The sequence below is a fragment of the Symphodus melops genome (genome assembly GCF_947650265.1).
Source record: "Symphodus melops genome assembly, chromosome: 6".
NCBI classification, from domain to species: domain Eukaryota; kingdom Metazoa; phylum Chordata; class Actinopteri; order Labriformes; family Labridae; genus Symphodus; species Symphodus melops.
This window is the reverse complement of record NC_136696.1, coordinates 27597091-27619671: the sequence shown is the minus strand read 5'-3', so window position 1 is coordinate 27619671 and position 22581 is coordinate 27597091. Positions and strand designations below refer to the sequence as shown.

The following is a 22581-nucleotide window of genomic DNA, read 5'->3' as shown; positions in this document are numbered from 1 at the left end:
GCAGCTCCTCGGCCTCCGAGCGAACAAGACGCTACCTCCGTGCAGCTGATTAGGGCCCATTCTTTAGGTGACAATAGGCTGCTCCTGCAGGCACAGTTAATTGTTGGGGTTTTTTGGGGGCGACAGTGAGAGGAGAACAGAGTTTCATCATTATGTGTGGGTGAGCACCGGATTTCAGCAGGTTTGGAGGAATTACAGAGGAAGAAAATTATCACCTTTTGGAAAGAGACGAGGAGAGTGTTTCACTTATAAAGGAGAGAAAACTTTCCTGTAAAACATTCAGACTTTGTGTTAAATGGGTTTATTCTGGGGGAGGGTTTTTTTTTTTTCTTTTAGCCCACATTCAGAATCCGTTAAAGACTTTAAAGGGATAGTTTGGCTTTTCTTTTTAAGTGGGGTTGTATGAGGTATGTGTCAGCAGGAAGAATATCAGACACAGGAGATTCTGGTCCTCTCAGCCCCTTTACGATGGGACCAGCTGGACCCGGACCCTGCAAGCACAGAAGCAAGGGGCCTTTCCAGAGGGGTAACAATGCTCGGCATGGGCCACCCTTGAAATCTTTTTGGCCAACCTAACTTTCTGAATCCACCGTTCAGGATGTGTTGCAGCAGGCAGCTTCATGTCACCGTTATCTCGTGTTACCAAAAGGTGGATGTGATTGGTGGAGACAGAAGGGGTAAACAAATGATCTTCTTTCATGTGTGTAAACACAAACAGGCCTCCCCTGTACGAGCTTTAACACGTCCTGCTTCTCAGCCAATCAAACGCTTTACTCCGACCAGGCAATGCAAGTGAACAGAAACACCCGGAGCAGCGATTATGTAAGACGAGTCCCGACGCGGACCAGAAGTATGGAAGCTGGTCTGGTAGTTTGGGAGGTGCCAAACCACTTCTCCAGCACTGCCCAGGTGCCCTTGAGCAAGGCACCGAACCCCGACCAGCTCAAGGGGCTTCCAGTGGTGGCCTGCCGCAGCACTCTGACAGCTCTCCATTAATGCATGTCCATTCAGACGTGTGTGTGTGTGTGTGCGTGTGTGTGAGAGAAGAATGTCTCTTAAATACAGGATTAATAAAGTTTATACAATTTAATTAAAACATTAAAAAAGAAACAACGTGATTAAGGCTCGTTCTGCAAATCGTGCAACAGCTCCCCGTTAGAAAACCGAGAATTTCACAAGACAGCTTCAAACCTCTACTTCAGCGTTTAAACCTCGTGCACAGACAGCCTGGCAGCCCTGCAGCGTTCGAGAGTTTCCTTCAGCTGTTAAACTCTCAGTTTGTTTTCAGTCTGAGCTCAGACACACATTATAACCCTCCGAGTGTATTTCTGCTGCAGTGCCTTCTGGGAAGCACTTTAACAGGATTTAAACCATGATGTTTTAGCCATCTTGATGGTTTTCTCAAAAGCTGGGTTTCCCCTTCATGGAGGATCTTTTGAAGTGGGCTCAGCATCCTCTCTATTATAATCACGAGGGAGGGGTTTGGTGCAGTGAACACAGCTGAGAAGAAGCCAAGTCATCTGAAGAGGGAACTATCTAAAAGCATCCGTCGCCGTCTCATATCCACTTTTTATGTAAAAAAAAAAAATATTCGGCCCTAGCCTTGAATAAAAAAAAAAGCGTCCCTTTAAGAGGATCAAACATGAACAATTTCATCCACCTTTCATGTTCTGGTTTCATGGCTTCTACCGCTTGATTTTGCTGTGCTTTTATGTTTTTATTTTATTCCCACGTACCTGACCCGTGTGACCTCACACGCTTTCATCTTAACAGGATGTTTGAGGTGAACACGACTCACAGCTTGACCCTCCTAACAGAGCAAACACAACAAAGCTGAAGTGGAAAATGATACACGACACCGGGTTCTCAGGGCAGCGACGCAGGAAGTACGAGTGCTGAGGGGGCTGCGGCACAACAGAAAAAGAAAAACGACTTTTATTTAAATACAGTTTAAACTGTAGGAGAACGTTCATCATCAGTCTACAGATTTAAAGGGTCTGATTGGGTCACAGACAGTCCAATCAGAATCAATATGAGCATCGTCTCCTTACACGTTACGTTTAAAGATGGAGGACGAACATGTCCGGCCTGTCTTCTTCAGCTGTCTCTATCCAGCAGGCAAAATGACCTCAGCTTCGGCTTTCACTCAAACAGGAAGCATAGAGACCAGCCCAGCTGATCGCCATCAGCCATCAGCTGACGGGCGCACTCCATAGATCCAGATGAACCAAGAAACCTGTGAACTTTTACAACTGCAGGTCACACCGACACATTCGCTCACTGAAGGTCGAGGCTGCTGAGTTAAGTGACCATCACCGTCTCAATCATACACCAATGGAGAAGCAGCAGGAGTAATGCGGGGGGGCCCGAGGACACATCGGACCTGTGGCTGGGCATCGAACTCTCACCCCTTTGCATCGAGCTCATGTGTCTGTCCATAAAGTATGTTTTTTTTTTTTACATCCATCATGAGATCGATTTAGTTTTGAAGTCGCTGTTTGTCATTCTGGACTCCGTCATGTCGTTTAATGGAGACAGAAGTGAGCTGACAAAAATCATGTTCTGGGGCCCCTTCATTTTCTTCCATTTATCCGAGGTGGGGGTCGCAATGGCATCAAGTGCAGTAAATCAACCAAGACTTCCCTCCCGTCAGAAACCTCTTCCAAATCCTCCGGAGGGATTCCGAGATGTTCCCAGCCCAGACAGGATTAAAAATCCCTCCTGGGCACTCTGGGCGTCCCCCATGTGTCCTCGCAGTTCAGCTTACCCAGAAAAACCTCCAGACACCTCAACTGCTTCTGAAACGAATGCTCATGTACAACAAAGGAATCGAACTACGCTGCCTGATTCAGAGCAAGTCTTCATTCTAAGAGGTCTAAAATAAAAAGAAACTTTTCATTTCTCCTGGTGACAAATAAAAAGCCACCGCTGACATACTTTAAGTTTAATTGTGGAAACAAGTTGGTTGAGTGTGCATCATTGCAGGATTGTGTGTTTGGCAGAGAGCAAGTGATGCAAGTGTTTCGTTATAGTCGGGGGTTTTTTAAGAGTGGGAGTGGAAGAGATGCTTGCATTGCACAATAAAGTAACAGTGAAGTAATTTTCAGTTTGCAGTTTTCTACTTCTTGTTAATTGTTACTCCCTTAAAACTATATTCTTCACTCAGGCTTTCAATAAGAAATATTCTTTCTGCCCTACACCAACAAATTTATAGTTTTTAAAAGTTGTTGCTTTATCGAGCACTTTCACATCTTTTAATGATGTCTTTCTTTTTGCACCTTTGCACGTTTTCTTATTTCTGTTGCACTCTTTCCTTCAGCTTCGTTTTCATGTATTTCTGTTTCTATGTGTGAATTGCCTCGTGTCTGAACAGCACTATATAAATAAACGTGCCTTGCAGAGACGGCACACCTGAGTTGGTCCTGATTATCGTCTGTGTTGGTCTTGCATCATCGTTGTATCTTACCTCTGCAGTCTTCTTTAGTTCAGCTTGCACCAGATGCATTCCTCTAATTGGTTGCTCTTCTCTGTACCCTGACTGAGTTCTGACCGAAGGGAAGCTTGTAATAGACCTTTGCTGCAGCCTGAAATAATCTTCATGAGGACATCTCTAAACATTTAAAGCAACGATACGTCAAACTTGTCTGTTTGCTGCAGTACGTAACTCTGGCAGAGATGCACTTGAGCCCGTTTTTTAGTCTGCAATTGTGTCCTCCTCCCTGTTCTTACATCGCACTCACACGATCACACACTCCACATGCTAACAGTTTGCAAACACTGATCTATTTGCGTTTACAAAGTCATTTAAAATGTACTCTGCTTGTACACGGATGCACGTCGTCGAAAGAGGGAGGCGTAACAGAACCGTGTGTTTTACGTCAGCGCAGTTGCACTCGGAGACCTTCAGAGGGCGCCAAAGGACGACACACTGAATGTCTACATTTTGTTCGTCGTATGGCAAAGTATGTTGAGCGAAGCAGCTGTTCTTGAAAGATCACTGATCACCTTTTTTTAAATGATTATAATCTCTCGTGTGTGTTTTGTTTTGTGTTTTTGTGATTTTGTTCGGATGCTAGCGAGGCCCGGTCTCGCTTTTTTAAAGAGACATTAAACTCTCAGTGGGACTTCCCGGTACAATAAAGGTCAAATAAAACGAATTGCTGACTACACAAACCACTGAACCTGACCTATATATCGAGTCTGCACGTGTGTTTCCAGCTGAGAGAGACGACGTGATTGGACAGAACCTTCGCTGACACTGAGAAACTGTAATTTTTTGGGCACGTTCCACTTTAGCTTCGTCACCTGCGCTCTGCTTTTCCTGAGCGTAATGAAGCAAACATCATGAGCCGAACAGAGTTTTTAACATTCACTTGAATGCTACGTACGCCCACCATCATCATCATCATCATCACATCTTCCATTACGGCTGAACCGGAGCGCTAGTTTTCAGTTTGTCACAGGAAGGATGACGTTAATGTCTCTGATGAATAAACCTGATCTCAGTCAGTCTGCAGGTTTAGGCTGAAGGGTATAAAAGTGGTTTTTTTTTTTAATCCAGAGAACAAATTGAAATGCCAGTGAAATGCCACCGCTCGGCTCTTTGTATCTGTCTCGTCATTTAGCGCGCTGAAGGGAAGCGGCGGCCGTCCTCGCCTCGCCTCCTCGTCTTAATGATGTTTTTAACATGAGCATCGGCGGCGCGTCGGTTCAGGGGTCAGAGTGAAGGAAAAAAGGCGGCGAAAAAGCAGCTTGAGCTCCGCAGACTGTTGGAGTGACGCAGGAAGTGACATCACGAGCAGGGCTGCAGTCGACCCTATAAACACTAAAGTGCATGGTGCAGTCAGCCCGTGTTTTACAGGTCACGAGTGAAGGTATCAGCAGGCGTCACGTCATCAAACAGCTTTACACGAGAGGTTTTCAAACTCGTGCAGAATGGAGTCGGGCGGTCTCGGAGGACGGAGGGGAGTGAGTGAAAGGTGAATGCTGCTGTCAGTGATGGTCGTCTGTCGGAGCGTCAGCTGGGACACAACGCTAATGGAGGTGATTAAATGCCTCCTTCACACCTGCAACACAGGTTTCTATTCCTATACAGTCTCCGTACTGTGTGTGCATGTTTGTGCATGGTTTCTTCTTTTTAAACCATTGCACAAGTTGTCCTTTACATGTTCTTCTTCTTGAACAACTAACCCAAAGTCAAGTCATATTTAAATATGAATAGGATGAAAGCATACAGAGGACAGGGACTCTCTAAGTCAACATTATGTCCACGCACAGTAGGAATTTTCCCCGCTGTGACTCAACCAACAGTTAACGCCGAGTCATTGTTTCACCCCTTTATTTCAGACATGAAGACTGTTCAAAGACTGCACGTCAGGATTCAGAGTCCAAAGATGTTGATCCTGGTTTTTGGTTTTATTTAGAGGCAACATTTTTGACTCTGCTCTGTTGACGTGTGTCGTCAAGTTTGCAGTGCCTCGTTTTCATCTCTCTCTCTCTCTCTCTCTCTCTCTCTCTCTCTCTCTCTCTCTCTCTCTCTGTGTGACAGAGTGATGACAGGCAGCAGGTTTTCAGCTCATCTGCAGTCAGGCGGGAGGAGAACCCCCAAGGGGGTGAGGGTCAGTCGACCAATCAGCAGCAGGGAGCTGTCAGGACCAATGAGCATCAGCTTCTGTGGAAGAGCGGCAGTAGATGATGGGGTGACCTGCGATCAGCTGTGACTCAGTATCATCCGGACACGTCGGAAAACTGAATCTAAACATCGTCAAATCAAGACGCCAAAAATGTCACGGCTCAGAATTTAAAAAAAGAAACATCCAGAGCTCAGAGAAACCCAACGAGTGACCGATTTATTATCAGGTGTGATGATGGTTACAGCCTGACAAGAAGGAAGAGTTTCACCTGCTCCTGACCAAATCTTAATCCCACAGCTCAAAGTCTGAGCGCTCAAACACCACGTGGAGTTTTAACGGACAGTCTTCTGACTACACCGGAGGTCACATCTACACATTCACACCCCGATGGAAGAGTCTGATGAGAAAATCAGCACCAACTCATCTTCTTCACACACGACTGACGAGGCAGCAGGAGAAACTTGGGTTTTAGTGTCTTGCCCAAGGACACTTAAGACATGTTACTGCAGCAGCCGGGGATCGAACCCTCGACCTTCCAGTTGAGAGACGACCGGCTGAGCCAAACTTCCACTGCTCGTATCATCGTAAGTTTGTTTCGTGCACGTACCCTGAGAGGGCCAAAACCACCTTGACCACCATTAAGATTAATCAGCCTGAGAATTTAGAAAGGGTTCAGCTCGGCTCTGGGACGTCTCCGTCCACCAGGTGGTCCATTTTACGAGTGTTCTCTGAAGTCTTCGTGACGGCTGAACGGCAGCTCAGCGGCGGCAGACGACTGTCAGCAAGCATCACGTCACGCGGCGAGCGGGCCGGGCCGCCCTCCCACAGCTTAACCCCAAAATGTCACGACGGCAACGCCGGGCTGCCACGTAGAGACGCGAAGACACAATCTGAGCAGCCGCTTGATGGTAATCCGGACGAGCAAGGCTAGCAACGACACGCTGTGACATCACCGTCCCCGGGCGGAGAGACAAGTGAAGCAACACGTTTTCCTGTTGACCCGGCGTTCTTTGACCATCCGCCGCCCGCAGCAGGAAGCAGCAGCTCTCACACATGTAGCTCCAACATGTTCTGTCCTGCTGCTGGAAGAAACGACTCTGTGTGTGTGTGTGTGTGTGTGTGTGTGTGTGTGTGTGTGTGTGTGTGTGTGTGTGTGTGTGTGTGTGTGTGTGTGTGTGTGTGTGTGTGTGTGTGATAACTGTGCAGATTCAGTTCATCTCAAGAGATGAACGTTTTGCAAATAAATGCATCCAAAGAAAACGATGCCACCCCTGAAGTACGTGAATAGAACTGACTTTTATATTTCAAGCTCAAAGATTTCATGGCTTCTTAAAAAAACACACCGTGGATAGAGCTCGCCGTCTCCTCTGCATTGATGCCATAAAGTCCAGAAAGAAGTCCTGAATCTAAAATGATAAAGACCAGAACCCACCCTGAAACAGAGGCTGAGACGTTTAGGAGCTTTTAAATTCGAAGACTCGACCAAAACTTCTTACAAGGCCGATAACGGATCAATGAGGGATCCATGTGGTCATGAACACTTAGATCATTAAGACGCTTGGTTTTCAACAAGTGGGTCTGACTCAGTAGGTCACATGGATCCGATCCCTTCAATAACTTATAAAAAAAGGAAAGAAACGTGGAACGTGGCTATTCCTGGGGAAATGACCAGGATGTCCTTAAAACACTCAACAATCACATTTAAAAGTCATTTAAAAACAAACCACTGACTCATTACCGTGATATTTAACTTGATGTGACGTGTCTGACTCTGAAGTACTTAAAGTAACTCAAGGAGATAGTTAGGTAGTTTGATGTGTGAGAAGCAGACAGGAGGAGAAAAAGTGGGGCCGGACTCGGTGATTAAAGCGTCACTAAAGGCCCGTCCAGGTAATAGCCTCCTCCACACAGGAAGAAAAGCATTTACCTGAAAGCCGCGGGCTGCGTGAGGTGAGCTGTGATTTGTTTTGCTGCTCGAAAATAAAATAAAAAAAGCAGTTAAAAGGTTTTGTCTCTGTTGTCAAATTACTTTGTCCTTTTTTTCCCCCCTGAAGTGTCTGTAATAAAAAAAGGGAAAGACTCACACACAGAACAGGAACAGAAAAGGTGCGTTTAACAAACGTCTGTCAGAAACCAGACAGCGACGACCAGAGAGAGGGGAACGGGGGCGCTCCAGTCTCCATGTTGAGTCTCATTATAGGTGAAAACACAGGGATCCTGACATCCTGCAGAGGGACTGACTGTGAAATGTTAACGTGCTGCTTACAGGTCGTGTCAACAGTTTTCTACAGACACAAACACCAGGAAGTAGTCCGCTTCTTTTACCAAAAACCAGAAAACCAGAAACCAACCGGCATCAACATTTACAACATACTGACGAGCAGAAGATTAAAAGCAGCTGGAGAAGGTAGTGATTGCATGCACACTCTCGATACATCGTGCAGCAGTCGCAGGAAGTGAACCCCCCCCCTCCCCCGCCCCTCCTGTTCCACTCACTCGAGGTGAATCCTCCTGAGAATATCCTGCTGCCTTCTCTCATCAGCTCAGTCAGACAAACCCACCACTGTCTGTCAGGAGAAAGTCCCCAGTGGAGTCAGAACCACAAATGTGTCTGTTTGCTTGAACACATGCAGCTCCTCCAGGAGTTTTCTGCAAGTGTGAAAACACTAATAGTGTCAAAGTCGTGATTATTTTAGAATGAGCCCTATCTGACATCACTCTCTGCCCTGCTGGACATCGGTTGGACAGGTCTAACGGACTCCGGATTCGCCACTGAGAGTTAGGCTAACCCAGCTGAGGTAGGCTCATTTGGACGAAGAAGAAAGAGGACGTTATTCAAGCATACAACGAAAACAGCTCAGCTGACCAACACGTTTACATCCAGGAAGTTCTCGATGTCGTCACCGATTTCATGATGATGTTTTTTTTGCATTTTCTCAAAGGTAGAAATGTGCGGCTTTTCTCAGTTTGATGTGCTTTTAATCTAAACGCCTTCGGATTTGGACTGTTGGAAAGACCGCACACGAGGACATCCGTCGTGAATGTCTGAAGTTTTAAAGACAATAAATCAGCTCCATGTCTCAGATTTATCAGACTCCTGTTGCTATCTTTGACACATTAACCAGCGCTGAGTGTGGAAACAGGAGCCTCTCCTGCAGCGCTCGGAGCCGCTGACGCTCTCAGAGAAGTGACGGCCCGAGCTGCGGAGAGGAAGAGACGAGCGTGCAAGTGTGCAGGAAACACAAACGAAGCGTGAATTGCGTTACGCTGACACAAAAGGAGGAAGAGCGAGCCTCCTGAGACGACAGCTCCTGCTCCAGTGACGGATCATTCATGCACAAACAGTCTCCATCAGCAGCACTCGCAAATGTCAAACTCCCGTCTGCGCTCGTAAGCGTCGGCCCGTGCTGTGACTCAATAGACCGCCACTTCAGAGAGGGAGGGCGGGCGGGACGAGAGCTGCTCCTCCAGCTGACCACCGAGAAGTGATGGGCAGCAGCCAGTATGTCCTCCTTCTAACTGCAGTGGAACTGCTTCAGATAGAAGTGATTGTACCCGAGCTAAAAAGCCTCTGCATGTTTCTAATAAGTTCCAGCAGCAGAGAGCTGCTCAAACTAGGATCAATGTTGGAGATGAAACATGGAGAGAGGTTAGAACGCAGAAAGCTTTACAGACCCATGCAGAGCTGGCTAAACACTGAAGCAACAGTGTCCACCACATGCAGAGCTGGCTAAACACTGAAGCTACAGTGTCCACCACATGCAGAGCTGGCTAAACACTGAAGCTACAGTGTCCACCACATGCAGAGCTGGCTAAACACTGAAGCTACAGTGTCCACCACATGCAGAGCTGGCTAAACACTGAAGCTACAGTGTCCACCACATGCAGAGCTGGCTAAACACTGAAGCTACAGTGTCCATCACATGCAGAGCTGGCTAAACACTGATGCTACAGTGTCCACCACATGCAGAGCTGGCTAAACACTGAAGCTACAGTGTCCACCACATGCAGAGCTGGCTAAACACTGAAGCTACAGTGTCCACCACATGCAGAGCTGGCTAAACACTGAAGCTACAGTGTCCACCACATGGTGACCTGTGTGAACATCCACTCTATGAAGAGTTATGGTGAGTTAAGTGGTACTGAAGTAAAGTGTGAAGGATGGATCATCGTGTTCTGCTATGAACGACACACGTTTTTGATGTTACACACACACACACACACACACACACACACACACACACACACACACACACACACACACACACACACACACACACACACACACACACACACACACACACACACACACACACACACACACACACACACACACACACACACACACACACACACACACACACACACACACACACACACACACACACACACACTTTGAAGACAGCTGTGTGTGTTGCCGCGGGTAACATAGTTTGTTTCTCAGTCTTTCGTCAGCTATTATGAACGTCTTCACCAGGTTTAAATCTTTCTCTCCGTAAACTTAAACTGCATTTGTTTTTGGTTTTTTTAGTGTTTATTTATTTATTTATAGTATATTGTGTTTATCCATTTAAAGTGTCACTAGATCCCACATTTCCAGCCCAGCTCTGCTTCTAATTGGCTAGAAATGAGAGCGAGTGCTGTTTCTCTCACACACCTTTGAAAGTTGAACTCCATCAACTCTAACTTATAATAACCTCGTCCACAACAAATCCCCCCGTGAGGGACGAGATCTGGCAGTGTGTAAGCCCTGGGGACTGATGGACAACCAACCAATCAGGCGAGACCTTGTTTTTCTCATAGCATGACTAAAGAGCTGAATTCCCATGAAAATAATGTTTCTTTTTCATCCGTCTTGAAACAAATCAAACTGTAACAAACCTGCTTTGTGTGAAAATCTCTTTATCCTGGTGCACAGACTGTACACACACACACACACACACACACACACACACACACACACACACACACACACACACACACACACACACACACACACACACACACACACACACACACACACACACACACACACACACACACACACACACACACACACACACACACACACACACACACACACACACACACACACACACACACAGCAGATCTATGAGACAGGCGAGTGGAGATGGATCGGCTGGAGGTGATGAATGATCTGCAGCAGCTCTGACATTCACAAGGACAGGAAACAAAGCGTGTTCGACACCCACGAGACGAGGACCAGTTCATTGAGATTCTCCGATCAAATCAACAAAGACGAGGAGGAGGAGGAGGAAGACGAGGCAAAGATGAAGAGGGGGAGAAGTATCTTAATCTCCAGATCAAAGATGTGAATAGAGACAGATTTAGTACCTGATGTTTCATTTACACAACCATTAAGGAAGTCCAGTTCTGCTGGACCGCTCCTCAGCGTGAACGTGAGACACATGACCTGAGTCACATCGACGTGTTTCTATGTTGCTTTAATGTGTCTTCAGGATTATTTCATGTGTTCCTATACACTCAGCTGGTGTCACATGTTCTGGCCTCCTAACCTCCCCCTCCTCCCTCAGCCCCATCTCGACTTCTGCATCGAATCTACGACGTAGCATACGCCGCAGGTAAGCTTAGCCCACAGTGCTAAGGAGCCTGCGTGCGCCCTGTGATTGAACCGCTGAGCATCGCATCGCATTTCCTGCTTTGACGACACACATGGCATCGCCGCTGTTCTGCAGAAGGAAACGAAAATGAAGCCGGAATAATCAGCTGCAGCTCGATGTGCATCGTAATAGACTCGGTTTCGGTCGCCATGGTTGCAGAACCAGAAACAGAATTCTTTTATTGTCATTGTTCCTCCTTAAGAGCAAAACGAAAATGACAAAATAGCAGGAAATAAAAGGAGAAATAGTGCAAGACAGTACAGGCAGGTAGTCAAATAATGTGCAAATATATGAAAGAGATGTGTGATCATGTTATCTGAATAACAGAAAAAAACAACTTTTTAAAAAATAAATAAATAAAAAATAAATCTTTTTTTTAAACTGCACAGTCCCCGGAGGTCGTGGATAATTTGGGGGCGGCAGTAGCTCAGTCTGTAGGGACTTGGGTTGGGAACCGGAGGGTCGCTGGTTCAAGTCCCGGCACGGACCAAGTCCGGAAACTGGTCTGGTAACTGGAGAGGTGCCAGTCCATTTCCTGAGCACTGCCGAGGTGCCCCTGAGCAAGGCACCGAACCCCAAAACTGCTCTGGAGCGCTCGCTGTGGGCAGCCCCCTCACTCTGAGACCTCTCCATTAATGCATGTCACTAGAACCCTGTTTGTGCATGAGTGTGTATCTCGGCCTATGTGTGTTAGACAGAGTGTAAACCGAATTTCCCCTCGTGGGATTAATAAAGTGTAAATTATTATTATTATAATTTAAAGCTGGGACGGAAGTTGGCGTGCATCTGACTCAGAAGTATCTGGGCTGTAGGCCTGCTCCACATGCTGACACACACCCCCCCCCCCCTTCTGTAGACTTAAGACCCCCTCCCTCTTTGACGCTCTGAACTAAAACACACAGGTGCAATATCCTGACAGTAAAGTTAATTAAATACTGTTTCGATGTGTTGAGTCTGGTGGGTTTCTATATTGATCCATTTAGGCATCTGCAGCTTACAAGAAAGATTTCTCCTCTGCTCTCGTGCTCGCTGCGTACCTGAGAAATCAGGACAGCACGTGCGGCTCCTATCCTTCCTTTCATATCGGCATCATTTACATCCCCCACGTTTCAGCCTTGTTTGCTTTTCTTGAGGAGGCTGGAACAAGTGGTGAAAATTAAGCATGCCGTGTCCTTTTAACACATACTAAATGTTTTCACTTTGAAAATCAGCGTCGCTCCAGATGTGGCGGTCCAGAGTGCATTCTTCCTGTTACCTTGTGAATAATCATGAGCGAGAGAGTGTAGGAGGAGAGGAAGAAGCACATCTATTGTCTCACTAAAAAAATCCTGTTAACTCTTACACCCTCCACAGCTGGTGTTTCGGGTGTCAGAGGTTTCCTGCAGAAGTCAGAGCAAACTGATTGGTGGCTCTCTCTCTCTCTCTCTCTTGTGTAACAGTCATTACGGTGACGCCCTGCGGCGGCCTCTCTGTGTAGTTTTGGACGAGATTCAGGGTGCGCTGAAGGAGGAGAAACCCTCCGCTGTGAGTCACAGCACCCGGGGGGGGGGGGGGGGGGGGGGGGTTCAAACACTTTGTCTGCCTTTCCAGCTCACATTAAAGATTTAGTACATGCATGTCAAATACAGTAGAAACAAACATGGATGTCTCAATGCAGCCGGTCACATTTCTGCAGTGCATGTTTCCATGTCATGAGCCACAATCCTCTGCCAAGTGGAAAACACACATCACAACAAGTGAGCTGCAGACGGCGAGGTCAGAGAGAAGCGTGCAGCGTTTTGGGAGGGATTTCAAACCACGTGTAGTTTTCATTCTTTGCTCCGTGTCGCTCTTTTCAAATCTGAACTATGAATGAAAAGATTTACGTCTGGTAAAAAACCAAAGTTACAGGGAGTGGAGGAAGACGTAGTCCTGTGTGGCCTCCTGTGTGTTCTGATCTCCATGAGGAGGCCGTAACAACAGAGAGAAACAGGGAGAGTCACGTTTGACAAGTTCTTATAATATATTCACAGGTGACACCCCTGCCAGCCAATCAGAAACGAGTATTTTCAGTGACTTTGGTAGGAGAAATTATTCACACATTTGGACATGTCTGTACTCAAATTTCTGCCCCGTCACTGCTTTTTAGAGAAGAGGAAACAGAAACAGAGCACCAGAGTCGAAATGCTGAGCTCAGCAGATATCTGACATTTAGACAACGGGAGGAAGAGGATGAAGAAGAGTTCTTTAGTTTGCTCCAAATCCTTTGAACACGACCGAGGGAAGTCTTTAAAAAGAGACAGAAAACATAAATATTCATCTGGAAATCTTTCTGCATGCAGATGTGATTTCTCGCTGCTCCGAGGTGTCGTTCAGCAACCCGAGCATGTAGCGCTGAATAAACGATGGAGTCGTTCAATGATATCTGTGGCTCCCACTGTCCCTCCCTGATTAACTCTGTGCGTTTGTAATGGAACCAGCTGATTTCTGACATTTTCATCGCTGCAGCTGATGAGAATCCACCGAGGTCACGCTGACCCCCCCCCGCCTCCACAGCCATCTGAAATTTCACACAGTCTAGACGTTTTGTGCTCGCCTCTTTACAGAGATCAAATCTTAGTTCGCTCCAATGTGAGCCGGCTGCTCGTGACAGTGTGTTCGATGTGTGCGCTCTGTCCTGCTAACGCCACCAACAGGGCCCGGCCCCCAGCGTGAAACCACCCTGACAGAACAGAGATGCTACATTCTCACCGCCTTGTTCAGGACTGATGCAGTCTTTGTTCAGCTCATGACAGGAAACAGAACTTTGAGTGAAGCCACTCCAAAGTCCGAGACACGTCCACTTTCATTCATCTCTGAGAGATCGTCCTCATGTTTCCCAAAACATCAAGTGAACTGTGCAACAAGAAATATTCCTCCAGACTCTTCCGGTTTCTTCTCTGCTCTTTCATTTCCTGTTCTCAACATCATTTTCTAAATCGTCCTTTTCAGTAGGATTCAATGTGAAACAGTGTCATCGAGTATCGCGGGCGGCTCGTTGTACCTTCGCGCCGCACACGTTTGTCTGCCTTTTTAACGGAGCGGATTATTGAACAGGAGATGGATTACAAATTGAAGCCGTGGAAAAAGAGCATAAAGCTCCAAAAAGCTTTATTAACACTGACAACAAAACACTGAGGGTGATGGCTGCAGACAGCTTAACGAGCTCATTCACAGACTCGTCCTAATGAATTGCTGCTTCAATGTGCAAATTCCCCTCCATTAAATTCCATTATCCCCCCTCTCAATCTTTTTTTTTTTTTTTTTCATTTACGAGAGAAATTTCATTTGTTAGCCAACAATGAAGCAATCAGGTAACGCTGTCGGATCGGCCCGAGCTGCCTCACGTTCATTTCAGACATGACACCAGGACGATGATTGGATGTGATGCTGCTGCTCGCACTGACACGATCAGGTCACAGAAGGGCTGCAAAATTAAATTGAAATATGACTCAAATTATAACATGATACATTTTTTTAATTTCCAAAACCACAGAAGCTGCGAGAAACGGATCGAGAGCGAGACAAGACAGCGGTTAAGAAATGGGTGCTCTCAGAATCTCTAAAACAAGTTTGTGTCATTTAGCCCGGAGTCGAGACATTTCGATGACTCTCTGTCCGTCGTTTATAGACGAGTCAACTTTGGTTTCACAGGAGAGAACGATGAAGTCGGCGAGGACGAGGGCAGGTTTGAGGACACGAGCAAAAAGTCTTCAAAACTCACGTAGCAAACCCAAAATCCACCGTTACGCACGGAGCATCTGAACAGTTTTTTCAGGTTACTTTTAGACTCTTTGGTTTCGACAGAAATCACATTTAACTGACTGGAAGAAGGACGAGTAGAAACCCCTGCACGCCAGAGAGAGAGAGAGAGAGAGAGAGAGAAAGACAGAGACAGAGAGAGAGAGAGAGAGAGAGAGAGACAGAGACAGAGACAGAGACAGAGAGAGAGAGACAGAGACAGAGAGAGAGAGAGAGACAGAGACAGAGACAGAGACAGAGAGAGAGAGAGAGAGAGGTCGATAAAACTTAAAAACAAAGAGAAAGACTCGTACAGACAGTGTGCAGGACTTCTCATCTAACAACACTTGTGGTTATAAGCGCCATAAAAGCAAAAGGACAGCGAAGTGCAGACCGGCTTCTTTGACCACCAGGGTGTGCCAACAACGCCCATCGTTGTGTTGCATGCATGAAAACTTCAATAAAATCACATGTCGTCTCGGTGCTGACACTCTGACATGCACATTAACAATGTATGGCTGCAGTGGAGTCGAAGGGTTTTGTCTTTTCTTGACTTCCTCACATGAACCATCTGCTGTTCGGAGGAGGCGACACCTGCAGAGACGACTTTCACACGTCGTCAGACACCGGAGATCAGCTGCCTGAATATTTCTGCAGAACCTCCGAAGACTCTTTTCTCCTCTTTCTCAACCTTTTCTGTATCATCAGCCCCGACAACAGCTGAGTGCTTCCTCCGCTGATCTTTATCACCTCGTTCTGTCTGAGGATGAGCTGAGATCTCTCTGATCGATAATCTATCACAGACCAGAAAGATTCAGTCAGCAAAGAAACAAATCAGGAGGACAGAGAAATAAAACAGAGATCCCAGGGATTCAGAGGGGCCTTCAGCGGGGTTTATTCCACGCATGAAATGTCACAGCTGTATTCCCTCGATCGTCAGTATGAGAGAAAGGCACCTGGGAGGGACGAGTATTTTTCTTAAAACCCCATCTCTGAATTATTTCAACAGTTTCCTATTAATAGATTTGGAAACTCCTCCTGGCTCTGGTGTTTCACACCTTCATTATTCAGGTGAATTCTTTTTTAAGTGGCGTGATGTCCCAGACAGTCACAGGAGGAGCTACTTTTCTTCTTCTTCTATGGTTTCAGTCTCCCTCCTTCCTGTGACACTTTAGAGGGAAATGATGCAGGAAAGGTTCGCTCTGTTTTCGTTCCTCGCTCAGTTATCGTCTCACCTCCTGAATTTATTTGTTATTTATTTATTTTGGCCGAGCCTGCAGCAGCGTGCTCATAAACACAGACTCTGCATCTCCGTCTCTCCCACGCAAAGATGGAAACACGACGCAGCAGCTTGAGCGACTGTCGCAGCAGAGCGTCCTCTTGGACATCGGGCGTCCTCAGACTGTGTGATACTGTGTGTGTGTGTGTGTGTGTGTGTGTGTGTGTGTGTGTGTGTGACAGAGAGAGAGAGATATGTGCAAATGTTATGCAAATGTGCTGAAAGCAGATCACAGTTTCAGATGGAGTATCTCACCTCTGACACTCTGTGAAGAATCTGCAGAGAGTTTTGTTCAGAAAACCGATGATTGAAAGATTCTTAGAGGCAACAGTTGAGATATCTCAGACTGGCAGAGATAATGAAGAGTCAAGATATATTGTGAATATAAAAGTCAGCCCCCCCGTTCAGTGTGTGCCGACCGAGAAGTGCTACTCACATTGTCTCTTTTCTGTAAACATGTTAATATCATGTGTGCACGTGAAGGGGACTTCCGGTCCACTTGACAAACTCTGCAGGATTTTGCTTCTGAACATTTTTGGCCCACATTGCTGCGCCTTGCTCTGATTGAAAAGTTGCGTGCAAAATCAACAATGTGCTGCGATTAATTAAAAAAATAAATAAAACAGAATTGGACCCATCTCGTCTCCTTCTTGCTGTAATATCGAGATGACGTTGTAACTTTTAGCTCATTAAATATCCATCCTTTTATTTCTGTGTGCTGTTTCTACCCTGAAGGTTTATCACTCATAAAAATGTAATAACGTGTTCCGACGTGAGCGTGGGCGGTGTTTATTTCCAGGCGAGGTGTCAGTGTAACACACAGTGGGAGAAACCTGACTGATAAATTGTTTAATTCTTCACAGCGCCGCTGTCAGAGTGCCTTCATGTTGCTTTCCTTTCATGAGTAATGATACGAAATGATTCTGCAGTTTGTGTTAATTTCAGGAAATATTGCGGACTGACTCCACGTAGGAGGTCACACTGACGGATTTGTGTCTAATCATGTTGGGAGATTTTTTTTTTTTTTTTTAAATCTATTTATATTTCCAAAACCAATATTTTATGTCAATATAAATTATTAATCCATATTTATTTCACATAAATATCACTGCTGAAGCCAATTTAGACCCTGATGGTTTATATAGCATTTAAGTGTAAATATTAGTGGATCAAGCTTGAGTGACGTTCCCACCTGTCCATCAGCTCAGCTACACGCCTTATTGTGAATAACTCTTAACCTTCATCCAATCAAACTGATGAGTCATCAAAACATTCCCCCCGTACAGTGTGTGTGAGACATGAGCTAATCACACCTATGTGCTGTAAACATGTTCATGTCTGCTGTAAAAACAGGCTTTTTGAATGGGTGTGTATGTGACTTCCTGTGCTGCTGCAGCCAGCCTCTAGTGGACACTCCAGGAACTGCCGGATTTTAGCACTTCCAGGTTACCGCTTGGGTACGACAGACACTTGGAATAACAGTGTGAGCCTGTCAGTGACAGAAACAAGCACTCTCAGTGGGTGTGCTTTAATCAGATTCATTCACCCTGGAAGATTGCACTGAAGCAATTACAGGCTGCAAGCTGAAGCAATGTACTGAAGCTATTCTAAAATGGATGTACATATTAGTCATTTAGACACAGACATGTTTAAATAATGACCAAGCGTCCAGTGGTTTTCAATTCCATATAACTTGATATAAAATGATGCAGCCTCACAGCCAACAGCGGTCGTTTGTCTGTCCGAGTCCTGACTGCAGCTGAGGGTGTTGACAGAGCTGGTGAGCGGCAGCCGGGTGAGGAAACATCTGCATCAGCAGATCTGCCCCCCCCCGTCCCTCCCTCCCAGGGGCGTCTCCAGCTAATTTTAGATAAGTGATGTTGTTAGGCCTTTCTGTCCTCATTAAGCCGGCCGGGCTCCAACACACACACACACACACACACATGAATCATACAGCTTCATCACTAATTTAACGCAGTGGAATTTGTTTGCTGCTCTGCACACTAACACGCCGCCTCCAGATACAGTCTGTCTGCACGCACCACAGAAGAAGAAGACGAGGCAACAGCTGGGCTCGACTCTTCATGTCAACACAGCGAGGGAAACGTTCATCTGAAAATGTTATCTGGCACATGGCGAGGAGGAAACTAATGAAGAAACGAAGACGGAGCATGTTTCCAACATGAAGTTTTATGTTTTTAAAGTTTTAGTGAAGCCAGTAAAGCTGGATGTAGCATTTACTACCCATGAAGACGACCCTTAAAGAACCTCTATCATCCATCCATTCATACATTATCTATAGTGCTTGAAGAGGTGGTAAAGCTGGATGTAGCATTTACTACAGATGAAGATATCTATAGTGCTTGAAGAGGTGGTCTCGGGTACGATTCCTTCATACTCGAGTATGGTCTGCGGCAGATCTGAACGCAACCGTGCTCAAACAAGGAAGTGATGCAAATGATCACACGTTTTATAACAAAGTGTTTTCCAAAAACATTGAAATTGTTTTCATATTATAACCACTTGGTAATCGGTTGAGAGGTCTTGGACGTGCCATCCTAATTTTCAACCAAATATCAACGTTGAAACCTGGTTAGCGCTCACTGGCTGTATGCACTTTAAAAAGACAGTTTCAGACAGTTGTCATCTTCCAAACTCAAGATAATACGATGATGTGTTGAACTCATTTTTACGGTAAGAAATCCATCTGGATTTGTAAACTGAGGCTCAAACAATAAAGCTGTATTTTTTCATGGATTGAACATTGACAGATTAAAGTAATGAAACGAGTCGTTGAGTGTTAAATATGGAGTGACGAGAACTGCATTGAATTTTCCGCAGCTTAAACTGCCATAACAATGTCTGAAAAAGAACGTTTTCTCAGTTACGAGTAAACCCTCAAAGTTCAAGGTGTTTTACTACGACTGACAGCCGACTGGCAGCTAACATCCAGTCAAGTTGTCAGTGCATCACCTCTGAAGAAAGGCTGTTCACCTTTCTCTCAAGCAGGAAGCTTTAATCCAGAAACAAGATTAAGTAAGAGTGTGTAAAGCAGCCAGTGTTTCTCCTGATCCGCCTGTCTGCTCTGGTTGTCTCTCCACATCTGCATGGAGGATGTCATGAAGACGAATTGAAGACTTTAAAGTGAGCCGTCGCCAAATCGGAGAGACTCTTCAGCTGAATTCTCTTCCTCTCGGTGTGTAAAATATAAAACTATAGCCTCAAAGACACGTTTAAAAAATGACTTCAACAATCCAGCTTTGGTCACATCGCTGAAGAGAATCACAACCGCATCAACAAACGACTAAGAACACCTTGAAAAGACGTCGTCCCACCAGCACTGTGTATAACATGAGCTGTAAGTCCTCTATTTGTCTTCAAGTTCGGCCTTTTAACCGTCACCATCTTGTTATCGTTAGATGTTTTTGGACCCCAGTCCTGGTTTATCTATCCCTATTAGCCACACCGTAAAGCCTCATGCACCATCATTCAAACACTCTCCAGTTCGGGATCTGCCAAATCCATCCGTTTAACTGGGACCATCTTCTACAAAAGGGACATAATGCTGTGTTGACAAAGACTTCAAACCAGCTATCACAACAACTAACTTCTTAAAAAAAAATGTTTACAGAGAAGCCGGCCCATTTTCTTAACTCGTCATACAAAAAGTTGCCCCCTACTGGTCATGAGAAGAATGCAGGCAAAAGGCACGTCTTGTGATGGCTTTGCTTCTAAAACCAAGAGATTAAATCCACTTCTTTAATCTGGTTTAACTTCATGCCACACTTACGCTTCAAGGTTTTGTCATTTAGCAGGATCTCTTCATCTTAACACATTCAAAAACAGACTCGTTGTGTCCTTTTGCCTTTGGACAGGAGTAGCTGATGAACTCCTGGGTGCAATATCATTATTTCACAGCTGCAAAGAGATTTAATACCTTTAGACTCATCCTGCCTAGAAAACAATGGAGAGCTTTTCATGTCACTTTGACAATGAATGAAATTGACCAAGGTTTAGTTTCCCACAGCAGAAATATCACCTGTCAGTGTTCGCTTACCTTGAACAGTCGTAAGATGTTCGCCACCATGATAGACACGGAGCTGGCCGACGCCCCGATGACACCCACCACTTTATCTGGCTTAGCAAAGATGGGCGGGTCTCCATTGGCACAGCGGACATCAGTGCTGTCCCTTTCGATAAGTGCCTGGACGAAGGTGAGCGACTGCTCCAGCGCGTAGGTGTCACGAGAACACGTGTCCAGGATGCGTGCACCAAGTGTCACGTTGGGCAGCAGCTCTGGGTCCTTGTTGATGAGGTCGATGGCAAATAGCATGGCCTCAAGCCTGTGGATGCCCTTCTCCTTCTTTAGCTCACCACAGGGAACGCCCCTTTCGCCACGAGCGTGAACAGGGAACAAGCCTCCCAGGATGATGTCACCATCCAGCCGAACTGAATGGGCGAACTCTTGCTGGGGCTGCTGGGAGTCTGCGGGTACTGCAGCCTTCTGAGACGCCAAACCAAGCAGCCAGTAGCTCTTAAGCATCAGCAGAGATAGGAAGCAGTGGCTGGTGACCCTCATGGGATTCAAACCCCTCGCCATTTTTCTTGTAGGTGAGCGGACGGGAAAGAGAGCGCTAGGATGATTTGCACAATCAACAGGCAGCTTCCTGAAGCGGCGGTCGCGTGTGGTGTGGCGAGGATAAGATGGGCCAGATCATGGAGTCCCCCATCAACAAGGGCCTGGGAAATCCACAAGGAGGAGGCCTAGCCAACCTGAACGCTGACCCGGGGGTTTCCTACGATCCAGGTTCCTTTGTCAGGCATGTCTGAGGAGAGCTCCAAGGGCTGCAGCGGCTTCACATCGTTCCACAAACCTGATGGAGATTCAGAGAAAGCAATGCATCAGAGATAGCTGGAGCAAGGGAACAAGGAAAAGAAATGGCATGCTAACTGCACCAACACATTCTGAATTCCCAACTGGATGTTGCCAGTAATATTCATAAGGACACACTTTTCGATACTTGCATTATTAGACACCTTATACCCTTTGACCTGCGCTCCATGAAATACATTAATCATTTAGTTTGGGCCAGATCATTCCCAAGGAATCAGTGGTTTATTCCAGACAGAAAAATTATGAAAGGTGGATTTAAATGGCATCCAAACAGATTTCCTTTGTGAACAAGAGCCTGACAGATTTGTTGTTTTCATTTCTAAAGCAAATATGAAACAGATTACAAGGGGGAACAATTCAAATATTTAACGTAGCTAAATGTGAATATTAACATGGGTAGATTTCTGTATTGCATTTTGACCAAATGTTACTTAATTTTTGTTTTTATGCTTTCCCAGCTCAACTCCAGAGTGGTGCCAAAATAACACTGATCCGCTGATATTTATGACTTATAAACAACCAAGCTGTGCCACTACAGCTGGCAAGCGCAAAGAACCACATTTTCTTTTCAGACAAACAAAAATTGCAATGGCAAAAGGAGTAAGGAGATTTTGGGTCATAGTACTAATGCAGCTTGTCTTCAGTCATAGTAAAAGCTTCATACATAAAGCTCAGCAGCCAAGAGTCCACTTAAGGAGTGTTTGGGACAACAGTTTCAAGCGCTCTCCGAGGTCTTTCTCAACTCAAGCCAGCACAACAGGATTTTTGTCTCACGGGTTTGTTTGACATGACTAATTACAGATGAGCGAGAACAACGATCTAATAACCTCATTAAAGGGATACTTCACCCATTTACATGAATCACATGAAGAAAACTTCCAGGCAAAGAAAATGTTGTGTAAAATGCATATAAAACCAGAATGTGATTATTTGCAAAATTCGGAAGGTGTGGTCTTTCTTAAATAAGTCTCCTGATCCCCTGAATATACTCCCGCATTCATTGTGTACTGCAAGCAATCAATTTGTCACTAAAAGGTCACATATTCGCCTTTTCACAAAGTTTAAATAATTCTCAGACCTCCTCAAACCATGTGTGTGAAGTGTGTTGTTGTAAATCCACCTCTGATCCTGTATTTGATCATGTCTGTAAACCCCTCTATTTCAGCCCTGCTCAGAACAGGCTGTTTCTGTGTCTGTAGCTTTAAATATGTAAATGAGCTGTGTCTGGCCACGCCCCCTCTCTGGAAGGGCTCGGGTGTATTCGCTGCTTTCTCGCTCCATGTCCTATTGTTTACGGTGAGAAGGCAGACTCAGAGGGCAGAACAAACACCTAGCTGTGGGAGTGTCACCCACCTGGGGGAGGGGCTACTGCCC

At 45.8% G+C, this 22581-nt stretch overlaps 1 protein-coding gene across 1 annotated transcript in view; it reads right to left on the bottom strand.

The window, feature by feature from the left end:
- LOC306824895 (metabotropic glutamate receptor 8-like) overlaps positions 1 to 22581 on the bottom strand; it is a 94247-nt gene that overhangs the window by 66837 nt on the left and 4829 nt on the right. Inside the window, exon 2 of the mRNA XM_079345303.1 lies at positions 20371 to 21187. Coding sequence (XP_079201429.1) covers positions 20371 to 20913 — 543 coding nt within the window. The 5' untranslated portion in view covers positions 20914 to 21187. The remainder of the gene's footprint in view (positions 1 to 20370; positions 21188 to 22581) is intronic.